At 40.9% G+C, this 13224-nt stretch overlaps 1 protein-coding gene across 4 annotated transcripts in view; it reads right to left on the bottom strand.

Moving 5' to 3' along the window:
* Positions 1–4802: 4802 nt before the first annotated feature.
* Positions 4803–13224, bottom strand: part of GOLM1 (golgi membrane protein 1) — a 54956-nt gene continuing 46534 nt past the window's right edge. For all 4 annotated transcript variants that reach the window (XM_061163729.1, XM_061163728.1, XM_061163727.1 and 1 more), the window contains exons 9-10: positions 11997–12110; positions 4803–7099 (exon numbers count right to left, since the gene is read on the bottom strand). In XM_061163729.1, the coding sequence (XP_061019712.1) occupies positions 7023–7099; positions 11997–12110 (191 nt within the window). In that variant the 3' untranslated portion in view covers positions 4803–7022. The remainder of the gene's footprint in view (positions 7100–11996; positions 12111–13224) is intronic.

Genomic DNA, 13224 nt, shown 5'->3' with positions numbered 1-13224 from the left:
CTGTTTATTCAGGAGTGGCTCTCCCTAAGAGCAAAGAGTGTTCCTAAGTTTCAGCTGCAGGTTTCTAATCAGAAAAGCTGAAAGTTGCCTTTTTCAGGACTTTTTAGAAATCTACCATGCAAGGTGCAAAAAAAAAAAAAAAAAAAAATGATGGGGGAAATAAGACTGTCTCTCCCCTCAGAGATCTAATAACCGTAAGAATGCAGAAAAATCAAGAAGTCTTTATTATGCCCTGGGGAAAATGCAGTGTGCTGGTGTAGGAGACCCACCTCACATGATTAATGGAGAAAGTCACCATCTCATCCAGGTCCCAAAGGTTAACGATGATGCACTAGCTGAGCCCCTTGACAGGGACACAGATGGGCCAGGCCTGAGGTGAGAAGGTGGCAGTTGACTCAAGTATAGAGCAGGACAAGGGACTAGAGAGAGGAGCTGGAAGGAAGGGGAGACTGTTGACTGATGTTGGTGGATACTGCTGGAAGATTTGAATCAGGTAAGCAGCAGGATCAAATCAGATCTGCTTGCTCATGATTACTGGTTCAAAAGGCTGTAGGCAGTGAAGCTTGTTAGGTGAGAAGAAATGATGGTTGGTCTTAAGGTAGTGGCAGAGGGAACAGAGATGAATGGAATCAAAAGATCAGAGGTACAGGACTTGGGTGTTTGTGGGAATCAAGGGTGATGATTCATAGGTTTTATGGCTTTGACTACTAGATGAATGTGGTGCTATTTGCTTATATAGGCAAAACAGGACACAAGGTTCAGGGATAAAGATTGTTTTAGATGTTAAGATGTCTTTTTTTCTTTTGGGCTGTGCCACTTGCGAGGTCATAATTCCCTGACGGGGGATTAAATTCAGGCCCCTGGCAGTGGAAGCATAGAATTCTAACCACTGGACCACCAGAAAATGCCTTGTTGAGCTGTCTTTGAAAAACATCCTAGTGAGAGTGGCAAGTAGTTTGGTGTGAAGCTGAAAGGCACATTCTTGGGTAGACATGAACTGAAGACTTAAGTGGCTGCAGAGATGAATTGTAAATGGAGGCCTGCACTGGGGGTTGCCGGAGAAGGCAATGGCACCCCACTCCAGTACTCTTGCCTGGAAAATCCCATGGATGGAGGAGCCTGGTGAGCTGCCATCTGTGAGGTCGCACAGAGTTGGACACAACTGAGCAACTTAGCAGCGGCAGCCCCTGGGGGTTGCAGTTGCTCAGGGACTGAGATTGGTCCCAAGGAAGAGTCAGGATAGCCAAGTTCTAAGAGTGGGCCAGGGAAGAGGTGGGAGAAAGGAGCAGGTAGGAAATGAAACAAAAGTGAGCACCTTAAAATCATGCCGTGCCACCCTCTGACCAAGTTTCTGTCACTGGTTTCATAAAACTCTGGCCTTCTAAGAAATCACCTTAATTACTGGTCAAAAAAGCACCCATTTAGAAAAGTTTAGGAGAGTTTTTCTCTGGCATGAAAAGGAGGTTTAGCCAGAAAATAAGCAGTGCAGGGCCACATACAGCTAATAGACCTAAGATAAGGACCAAAATGGGCCCACTGGATCTGACAGGTTGCTGGCGACAATAGTCAGAACCTTCTTGAAGAGGAAGGGCAGAATTGGCACGTTAAAGTGTTAATGAGTGGGGTGTGAAATAATGGAATCATTCTTTAGAACTGACTTCTCCACATTCATCCTTACTCCATCCTGTTCTTGGAGGAGCTGGTATGATCATAAAAGATCAACTATTCTCTGGTTAATGATAGTCTTCACTAAGCGAAACGTGGTTTGGCCACTTCATTTCTGCCCTCTCCCCTTGGCTTCTCAAGCTGCATCTTATGTTGCTTTTCCTCTGACCAGCCAACCTCTTCTCTTGGACAGCTTCTCTTTATCCTTCAAGTTTCTGAAACATTACATCTTCAGAGAATGCTCCTGTATCTTCTGGTTTAGGCCAAACCATTTAAAAGTGCTTAGCATTTTCAGTTCAGTTCAGTCACTCAGTCATGTCCGACTCTTTGCGACCCTATGAACTGCAGCATGCCAGGCCTCCCTGTCCATCACCAACTCCCGGAATCCACCCAAACCCATGTCCATTGAGTCGGTGATGCCATCCAACCATCTCATCCTTTGTCATCCCCTTGTCCTACTGCCATCAATCTTTCCCAGCATCAGGGTCTTTTCCAGTGAGTCAGTTCTTCGCATCAGGTGGCCAAAGTATTGGAGTTTCAGCTTCAACATCAGTCCTTCCAATGAACACCCAGGACTGATCTCCTTTAGGATGGACTGGTTGGATCTCCTTGCATCCAAGGGACTCTCAAGGGTGTTCTCGAACACCACAGTTCAAAAGCATCAATTCTTCGGCACTCAGCTTTCTTTATAGTCCAACTCTCACATCCATACATGACTACTGGAAAAACCATAACCCTGACTAGACGTAACTTTGTTGACAAAGTAATGTCTCTGCTTTTTAATATGCTGTCTAGTTTTGTCATAGCTTTTCTTCCATGGAGCAAGTGTCTTAATTTCATGGCTGCAATCACCATCTGCAGTGATTTTGGAGCTCCCCAAAATAAAGTCTCTCACTGTTTCTACTATTTCCCCACTATTTGCCATGAAGTGATGGGACTGGATGCCATGATCTTAGTTTTCCGAATGTTGAGCTTTAAGCCAACTTTTTAGCATTTTCAGTTGTAGTTAATTGTTTCTATCTTCCCAGCTGTAGTATAAACTTGAGAAAAAGGCCTTCATCTTTGCGGAACCTGCTCACTCAGTTAATAAGATAGCCTGGAGGCAATTAGTTGTAAAACTGAATGAAGGTTAAAATCAAAGCCTCCAGGGCAGTAGGAAGGCTCAATTTGAGACACTTGATGGTGAGAACACAGGACACTTAAGAATGCTAGGGGAGTTTTGAAGTAGGAACCTGGAAGTGGTCAGTTGGAGTGTGGTAGCCTTGCCCATAAATGGCTTGCATCAACTGAAGAAATTGGTTGCACTGACTTAAACTATAGGAATTTTTTCTGTAGTCCTCTGCTAACAATGCCTTCTATTCTTTCCATTTAAAAAGAATGTATCAGCTTTTGGAGGACCACAAAGTTTATTATGCAAAACTGAATTTCTAAACTACTGCTAAGATACAGATGCAGTATCTGCAACCATCTGTGTAGAATTCAAACGTTTTAGGCCAAACCTTTAAGCCAAGCCTAAAGGAAAGTGTGGTGCTTTGTTTTGATCAGAGATGTGTAATCTGTTGACTTCCAGAATAACTTTTGAATGAACCCTTCTCAAAAAGCCAGAGCAAGGATGTTATTATAGCAGAATTGTCCTTCACAGGGTAAAAACTGGCAGCTGTAGACTGGTGGTTAAGGTCACAGAACTACTCTTTTAAATGATATTCAGATGTGAAATAATAATTCACATCTGTGGCCGCTTTTTTGGTGTGAGTTAAGACGTTCAGGTGAAGGTTTGAGTTCTGGATAAAGGCAGATATGTTACATCATACTGGAAGTTCCACTGTCATTTTACTACTAAGAGAGCCACATTAGTAAAAAGCAAGCTCTAACATTAGGAGCTCCTCCACAAAGACTCTGGTTTACTTCTTTTTTAAAAAAATATTTATTTATTTATTTTTAATGGTGCTGGTTGTGGCACATGGGCACTTGGGTGCTGCACATGGGCTTTGCTAGTTGTGGCCTGTGGGCTCAGTAGTTGTAGCTCACAGGCTTAGTTGTCCTGTGGCATGTCGGATCTTAGTTCCTGGAACAGGGTTAGAACCTGTGCCTCCTGCATTGGCAGGCAGACTCTTAACCACTGGACCACCAGGGAAATCCCTCTGGCTTATTTCTTAAAGCCTGAGTTTTCATCCTCATTCTTATGTGTCTATTAACATTCATTCTAAAAATGCATTTGTTTCCCTAAATCTGTTTATGAGGGTTCTAAAAGGCAAAACTTCAGTTATATGAAAAATTAGGTTACCTAGGACCACATCTCTGATCACTCAGTCTTTATTTGAACTTTAGTCAAATTTACCAAGCACCCCTCGCAATATTAGAATCTCTGTAAGGATATGAAGTGTAAGCCTGTGTCACTCAACTCAGGATTTTTATTCTACTTTAAAACATTTAATTTTATTCTAAGGAGTAAGGATTTAAAAAAAAAAAACACAGGTATTTGTCTCAGGGCCTTGGTGTATAAAAAAAGTTTATATATAGTTTACAGATGAGAATGTCTCAAGTCATATCTCTTTCCCAGAGATGAGTTTCACAGGCACATCAACAAGCACAGTGCATGGGAAGAGACCTACTTCTGGGTAATCCTTCAGTGTGCACATTACCAGAACCTTACAAACTTAGTTAAGAAGAGTGGCTTAGTTAGTACCCTTAAGAAAGTGTTGCCCTCTGAGCTGAAATAGAACACAAACATTTAAATACACAAGATAAGCCATTTCCCCAACTTTCTAATACTAATATTTTCAAAATCTAAGATGACAATGTGAAAAAAATATTAGTATAACCCAGAGTTAATGGAAACTTTAAAATTAAATATATATTTTCAAACTCATTTCAATGGCAAGTGTTAGAAGTGGACTGAGTCTCCTATAAACTATCCTTAATCTATAATCATTAGTAAAGATTACCATCTCTATTAATGATTAATTATTATTAATCATTGATAAAGATTATAATCTTTTAAGCTAAAATACATAATGAGAATAGACCAGTTCCCCCCTGGACCTTAGAAGACTCTGAAATTACAATTCTCTTCCACCATTCCAAGTTCTGTTATGAATAGATAACCACCTATTACCAAGTAAAACAATTAACGCCAGTTATCAACCTAGTTATTTAATGACACCACAATGACTTAAACAGGCAATGTTTTTTCAAATTCCATCACACAAAAGTATGCTAGGTGCAATGATTAGAGTATTCATGAAATCTAATCCAAAGCTGCTATGGCAATCTTCATCTGCAGGAAGAAAGATCAAATTAATCATCACTCCTTGTCTACACACCATTTGAAAATATAGAGGAGGGTGTGAATCAGTTTATTAAAAATTGGACTAGCTGCTGATTTTAGATGAACCCAAGACCACGTTGTCTGATAATCTATTTGATGCTTATTACACAGGTTTTATTTTTTAAATAGCTGTGGCATCTCTAGATTGTTCCTTGGAATAGTTGATCCCAAGGGAAGCCAACAGCAATAAAGCATGACTGCCTGAAGAAACACCTAAAGTACACACCTCCTGAACAAACAGCTTTCAGGTGCCTCAGTACAGGGAGATTAAATCACGATTATCTTTTATTTATATCAGCATCTCATTCCACAGAAAGGTTTAATTAATAAGGCAAACGACCATCCTTAATCCACAGTTTACAAGCTGATTCCTTAGGGTTTCAACAGCAGATGAAGGGAAAACTGAAAGCAGTTTTAAAACCTGAACAGTTTCATTTCTCAGCAACTCTAGGCACACTGATTAAACATGAGATGAATAAAGGCTAATATGCAAGACATCAACCCTAAGACTGATTGAGACTTAGACACTGGACAAGGACCTAGATGAGTATCTTATAAAGCTACTTTCACACCCTTCAGTTGCCTTTTCTGGGTGGGAAGTTATAATCTTAATGATTAGGTAGGAAAAATACCACACAGCATTCAAGTTGGAGATCATAACCTGAATGCAGACCAGGCCCCGCCCCTCAGTGGCAGCAGGAGTCCACAGCTGGCGGCGAGGCAGGCACTCTGGCTGGGCCTGGAGAAGCTTCAGAAGTCCTCTGGGCCCCAGGCTCTTCTCTGTTAATCAGGGGGTTATGTCACATGACCTGAAGCCCCTGCATCTCAAGCCCTATGACTCAGAATGCTGATTTAATAAGCATCACCACCCACTTAACCCTGCAGGGAGCCTTTCTAAAGGTCACTAATGTGAGTCTGCCAGTCATTCACAAGTCTGACAAGAGCCTGTTTATTTGCAATGTTAAGAACCAACTTAAACCTGATGTCACTATTATGACAAATTATGATTAGTCATTTTCAAATTAACTTTTGGTTTTTAAATCAGTTTGTGATGTGGTCCTTTACCACAGGGTACATGTGTAAACTGAAAAAGACAACTACTGCGTTTTTTTTTTTACTTTCTAAACTTTTCAAATCTGTATGCTGTGTGTCTCCTTCATCATCAAATTTCTCTTCTTCTAGCAGTGAAGTAGGCAGTTTGTCCACAGCACACCCAGCCACAGCGCGGTACCGCCCTCTCTGCCACACGTGCCCAAGGTCAGCCCTGCTTTGGCCCCCGATGTGTCAGAAGTCTAATCCACACTGGCTTTTCTTGGTAATGCTTTGCCCACACACACTAAGCAAGGCAAGTAGATCACAGGTATTCAAATTACAAGTCACTTATAAGCATTTTGTACATTAATGACAAGGGTTACTGTACAAGTAGCAGTCTTTTAAAAAATCCTCACACAAAACACCTCTGTGTTTAGACTTGTTTAACACCGTTGCTAGTGATGTTCATGTTAACAGTCAGTGCTCTAGGCCACTGATTGTCAGAACCAGAAGTGAGCACAGAAGAATAAACCAAAAATCACTCAGTGCCGACTGCAGGGCTGGTTCCTGTCTCAGCACTGCACGTGGCGAAGAGAATGACTCCACGTGGCGAAGAGAATGACTCCAGAGGGAACTGAAGACCAGCTCTGTGAATATGGGAGTCCCCTTCACATCAAAGGTTACACTTCACAATATGAATCCTGCTGTTGCCGCACTTGAAGGAGAACCTGTGTTCTATTTCTGGTGTTGCTCTTCTTATGAAATACCTATTAGCCAACAAATTTCAACAATTTTGACATCTCAATATAAACACTTCAAAAATACCTCTAAAACACTGTCTCAAAGACAATCTCATTTTCCTACATTGTAAATACAAACTCCACAATAATCATCTTTAGATATTTTACTTGGTACATTTCACAGTATTCAATCCCTCGTGACTATTGTAGTGATCTCTGTTCGATTCTGACACAAAAGAATGTGATTCCAGTTTGATTCAGAGTGTGTGATTCCTCTTTTCACGCTGATCAAGTAAATTTACTGTGTCTCCTTTCTGATTTTCAGCGTTAAGAACTAAAAAGGAAAGAAAGAAAACAAAATGTTCTAGTATTAAACATTTTGAGAAACCAGCCCAGGCAGGTCCCATCTGACTTGTGTCTATAGAGAGGACTGTCTCCCAGGGTAACATCATAATGTGGAACTTCATTACTAATCAAGGACAAGATAGCAAAAGAGTCCGTATGTACAGGTATCAAGAACTGTGAAATAGTGAAATGATGTTCTACAAAATGGACAGTATGAAATGTACTCATAGAATTTTTGACATGATCATGACCCTCATGCGCTGCATGAATCTGTTTACTGCACCTCTAGCAGGAAGCACACTGCCTCCTAAAAGCCATTCACAAATCAGGTTAGCTTTTGTGACTCCAAAGCTCTTCCTTTACAGAATGGATGTCTACATGTGGTTTCCACCCTCTTTATCCTACGACACCCAAAGGATGTAAAAAGACACATCACAAATATAACCTAAACCCAAGATCCTCATTTACAACTACTGCACATCTTAATGATTTTATTAAATAAATGACTGTCTTAAGTTCTCTAATAAAAGTTGGAACTAATGCCTTTTTCTTCTAATTTCCCTGGAGAAGACAGGGTCTGAAACCATCTTGATGACATAATTTTAAAATGACATTTCTTCAACCTAAAATTCTTTCTTAAAAGAGCTGACAGAACCATTTCTCTACTTTGCTCACCTCCTCAATTTGTTTAAAAACCTTAGCAGGTACAAGGTCAAATCCTTAGAAGGACACCTGGGTGTAAAGAATGAAAGATCCCAAGGCTTCACTGCAAAGTCACACACCTAACTTGTATTTGCTTGAAATTCTGACTCCTAACATGTTCATCTTTTGCATTAAAAATAATTAGCTAAAGAGTCTATGAAAATAATTTAAAAATGAACTTAAGACTTTCAGTTTTAGAAACCCCAAGCAACTCTGCCAATTGTAGTAAGTGACATGCTGGATAAAATACGAAAGACTTTTTAAGGATGCACTGCTGAATCAAACTGAACTTTCTACCAAACAACTGGCCAAAACACTTAGAAAATTATCAGTGCTATAAGTGATAAAGACAGAGGGTTCCAGGTTAAAAGACACTAAAGAGATATGATGATAAATGCAATGTATGATTCTGGATTAGATCTTGAATCAGAAAGGGGTTATTAGTTGGACAATTTAAGAAATCTGAATAATGTCTATAGATAATAGCATTATGTGACTATTAAATGTCTTCATTTTGATAACTGTACTATGGTTACATAAGATGTTAACACTTGGGGTACCTGGATGAAGGTTTATGGAAATTCTTACTAGTTTTGTTTAAATTATTTCAAAATGAAAAGTGAAAAAAAAAAATATTAAAATGCATTGCCTCTGAACACTAACAGGAAGATCAAAAATGGAGTGGAAATATTAACAACTGAAGGTAATAAGCATCAATGCCAGCTTTTGTCCTGAGGACTTTTGCTGAAGCCTGAAGACTCCGAACTCCCCTCACAGCTTCAAAAGGCCCTAAACACGAGGGCTCCCCTCAAGATGGGGAGTGAAGAAAGGGATGCCCATATAAAGGTGAACCCTAAAGTTTCACATCCTTGACTTAAAGGCAACAGGAAATAAACCTGCAATGGAAAGTCTCATGTGGTTAAAAAGAGCATTTTTAACCACATGAGATGATCGTGCAGGTGTATAATTCAAACTCTCATTTTTCTATGTGATCCCCAAAAACCCTAAAGGTGACAACCTACTTTATTAAAGGAGTTGTGAGTTTGCAGTACCCTCCTTGGGACTGGCAGAGGCAAACAACCTTCTCTCTGTAACTCAGTCCTCAAAGACTTCCCACAGATGAAGTTCCAAGGAAAGTAGTAGCTCACAGTTAAGCACAGAATACACAAACAAGGTACTGTGGAGAATCAGCAGAAATGAAATGAAACCCCACAAGTTTTCAGATACTACAACTGGAAAGCAAGGCATATGAAATAATGTTGACGGAGAAATTGAAAGCATGAGCAAGGAATAAGGACCCATAAAGAATGGCCAAGTAAGAAGTTTAGAAATTAAAACAGAGCAAAGAAGGCATAGATGAAAGAAAAATTTTTGAATTGGAAGATATTTCTGAGGAAATTATTCTCAACACAGATCAGAGAAGCAGAAATGCAAAATATGAAAAAGAGGACACAAGACATGAATAGATTGAAAAGATCTAATACACTTCTAATCTGAATTCAAGGAGGAGCCAAAAAGGAAAGAAGCATTATTCAAAGAGATGTTGGCTTGAATTTTCCAGAGAAAGTAGACTGGCTAGATTTAAAAAAAAAAAAAAAAAAAAAGCTGCTATACTTAGAACAATGTGGTACACTGTGAATCAAGAGAGAAACCAATAGAACAGAAATAGAAATTCCAAAAATCAGAACCAAGTACATATGAAAATCCAGTGTTTGATGATGGTAGCACCTCAAATCACTGACTATGAGATGGTGATCTGAGATGGTGTTGGGCCAACTGCAAACACCTTTGGAAAAAGAAAACCGGACCCATATCTCATGCCCATATACTTGAAAACATTTAGAGTGAGTCACATGAATCAAGAGATGTAAGTTACGAAAATAGAGGATTCTGGAAAGATGGCAGAAACAGTGGCGGTTTTTGAACCTCTCAGAGTCCTTATATAAAGCAGCTACTAAATTTAAAAACTCAAAAACTAGAGACCATTTACAGCAAAACTAGCTGAGCAGGAGTCCTGCAGACCCCAAAATACACACAGTCAAAAGTAACCCATGGACAGCAAACCATACACTCGCAGTGTCTGGAAAGAAAACAGAGGGAAGCAATGGAGCCTCTGATGGACCTGAGAACAACAGAAACCCTACCAACCAACAGGTTACGCCGGAAAGCACCTGGGCCAGTGGGGGAGCTGCAGCTGGGAGGGGCAGTCTCTGCTACTCCCACAGCAGGTGACCACCGAGTGCCCGTGGAAGACGAAGGAGCGGGCGGAGGTCCCTGAGACACGCTGGCAGCGGCTCCTCTCTGGGTTCTTCCCAGGCAGAGCCCCTCACAGAGAAAAGGCACCGTGTGGAGTGAAGCGGTGGCTAAGCGGGACGAAAGACTAAGGAACCAACGGTTCACAGAGAAGTGGGGCAAACCTCACTGGCCAAAGGTGGGACGATGTGAACTTCAAAAAAGATTATAAATGCAGCTGAATGAAACCCATCAAAAAGGCTTAAAAGTTTATATTTTCAAATGATCACCTTCAAAAGGTCAAAGGAAGTAATTCCTTATTGTGAAAACTGGTAAAGAGAAAGAAGCATTTATCCTGCCTATGCTATATGAACAATACCATGACTTTTCTATTTACAGAATATTTCAATTAAATGAAATAGGAATGGCTGAATTAAAATACCGCCTCCAGATATCAGCTGGTGATCTGCATGAAATAAATAGGGAGGAAAGAACACACTAAACCAAACCGTGACTAGAATCATGAATACACAATCGACACTCCCCAGACTGTGATCAAATAGCAATGGCTGGCTGGCTGAATGGACGGATGAAAGAAGGAAGGGAGAGAAGACTTGTAAATTGAGACTTAAACTCATATCAAATATAAGAAAATGGGCAAGACTAAACTATGGCATCCAGGGATGCCCACTTGGGTGATAAACCCGTAAACAAATTCAAGAGAATGCCGAATGGAAAGGTGAGGACAGGTATTGCAATACAGGGAAGGAAGGTGTTTCCTGATCAGGAAGGCGGGGTGCAGTTACAAAATGTTTAACTTCTAACAACTCGCTTGTTTTGTGTGCTTTTCTGAATCTGATTTATTTCATAAAACCAAAAGAAAAATCTGAAAAGTATACTGAACAACAAAAAAATGGGTGAATTCAACTCTAAATGAGAAAACTGTGACTCCGTATCTATAGGCAAGAAAAGACATAAAATTTTTTGAAACTTTCACATGGCAAAAAACCATAATCAAAATCAAGATAAACTGCTAGGTAGTATTGGCAATCCACATCACAGATAAAGGCCAACCTCCCCAGCATGTAAAGAGCTCTTAAAAACTGAGAAAGAAACAGCAAGAGTTTGACGGAAGAACGAACGTTAAGAAAGGAAACCTTGAGTCTACAGTGAAACTAACACAAGGGAGAGAGTATGTGTGCCTGTGTGTGTGTGCAAATGTATACACACTGGGGGTGAGGGAGTCCTTAAAGAATGACAGCTGACCATCCAGACAATGGTTTTCAATGGACAACAAAGTCACACCACTGCACAGCACCCCCTCTGGATGACATGTTAGTTACACAGGGAAAATGGACCTTTGCGGCAGAGAGACCTCGTGGGTACCACCTTAACCAAGGATCAGCCTGCCACCCTGTGCCTCCTGGTGTGAAGCTAGAAGAACACAACAGCAGCTATTAAAAAAAAAAAAAAAAAGTTCAACCAGAATCCAATCACAAGGAGACAAATCCAGAATCTGACCATCCCATAGGCCTGGACTCTTCAAAAGTTCAAAATAACAGTAACACAAAGTAACATGGAGCGCTACTATAAAAACTCGCCTGTGTACACATCACGGCATTTTGACTGGTGCTATGAAATGATCGTGCAGTGATCTACTGTTTTGAAGGGAAATTCCTAAACTTCACTGAAGCATATCCGCACTGACCCCTGAGGGGCTGATGCCCATGTTCATGTATGCAGACTTTCTGAAAGGTCCTTGTTGTGGCTTCCTGAAACCGTCACCTCTCTCCACTGCCCCTACACTCCAAGGCTTCCGGAGAAAACAGTCTTCTAATGAGGGATTACTTACAACATTATTGTTGGGATTCAGTATACAGTCATACCAAAAGTGAAGGACCACAATCAGACATGAAAGGTGACCCCCCCCAACCACCACCATTGTTAATTACCATTTCTGTTTTTATCATTCCCCGCAAGGGCTGCCTGCTTGTCTGTTTCAGATTCTGCCTCATTCTCATCCATGTTGTAGTCATCATCAGCTCCCAGTTTCTGCTGATTTCTCCCTGAAAAATTAGCACAGAGCCACAAAACATAAGCTACATCATTTCTCTCTCAATGCCATGGGAACACCAGAGCTCAGGTGCTAGGGTTATCCCAACCCTGGTTTAACAATCAGCTCTTTCTGCTTCCTCTCAGGAAATGACAGGGACACATGTGCTTGTTCCTGGTGCAAAGACCATGCAGGATTTCTCTACTTATGTATGCCCCACTCCAACTCTGAATCTATTTAAAACATGGCCCTAAATAAAGAGCTTCATTCCAGGCTGGAGTCAGGGTAACTAGTTCACAGGTTTCTGGTTAAAGGCGGTATCTCCAGAAAAGGTTCACTGCCCTTAGAGAAGGAAATGGAATGGCTATTGTGAGTCAAAGGGTAAAATTTTTCCATCAAACATACAGAATTAGCTCATTTATCACTGCATTCATCCCCAGAGAGAAGAGCAACCAGAAAAGATCAGGACAGGATGCAATCAAGAGACATACTCGGAGGGTTACTGTAAACATTTCCTATCTGTATAAACAAGATCTTCTGTTGAAAAAGCATGCCTGGAAAAGGCAGTTCTAGTTCTGTATTCCTGCGCTAACTGCCTGGAGAGGAAAGAATGCCCAGGCCTGTGTGCCGTGTGGCTTTATCCTGCTAATCAGACCGTTAGAGCTGACCTTGAACAAGGTGTGACACACAGGCGCCCGCAGTAGCTCAGGCCTACTGGCAGCTGTTACGCCCTGTGACCAACTGCGGAGTAAGCTGAAACTAGACTGCCACTCTGATCAGCCCCCAGAGTGTCCTTTTTTTTCTTTTTTTCCTCCCCAATTATTTAATTGAAAACTTGTGAGAACACACTCTTCAGAAAATCGGGGTAACTTCTGCCAGTAAGTCCTATCCCCGCCTTCTGTCACTTTATCAGGCTCAGCACACAGGTGTCTTCTAAGTGCCCCTGGCTTGGCTAGGATTAAAATGTTTTCCGTCTTTCAGAGACCAAGATACATCCCAGAATATTCTGCTCATCTCAGTTTCCCACACTTTTCTTTAAAAAAGAGAAGTCAACCAAACCAGGAAGGTGAGATTCCCATGTCACTTTTTGTTTTCCTGCAACGCTCAAACACACATGACCCTCCATC

This window comes from Dama dama, chromosome 16 (genome assembly GCF_033118175.1).
Source record: "Dama dama isolate Ldn47 chromosome 16, ASM3311817v1, whole genome shotgun sequence".
In the NCBI taxonomy this organism is placed as follows: domain Eukaryota; kingdom Metazoa; phylum Chordata; class Mammalia; order Artiodactyla; family Cervidae; genus Dama; species Dama dama.
Note: the sequence above shows the minus strand (reverse complement) of the source record. Positions and strands in the feature narration are given on the sequence as shown.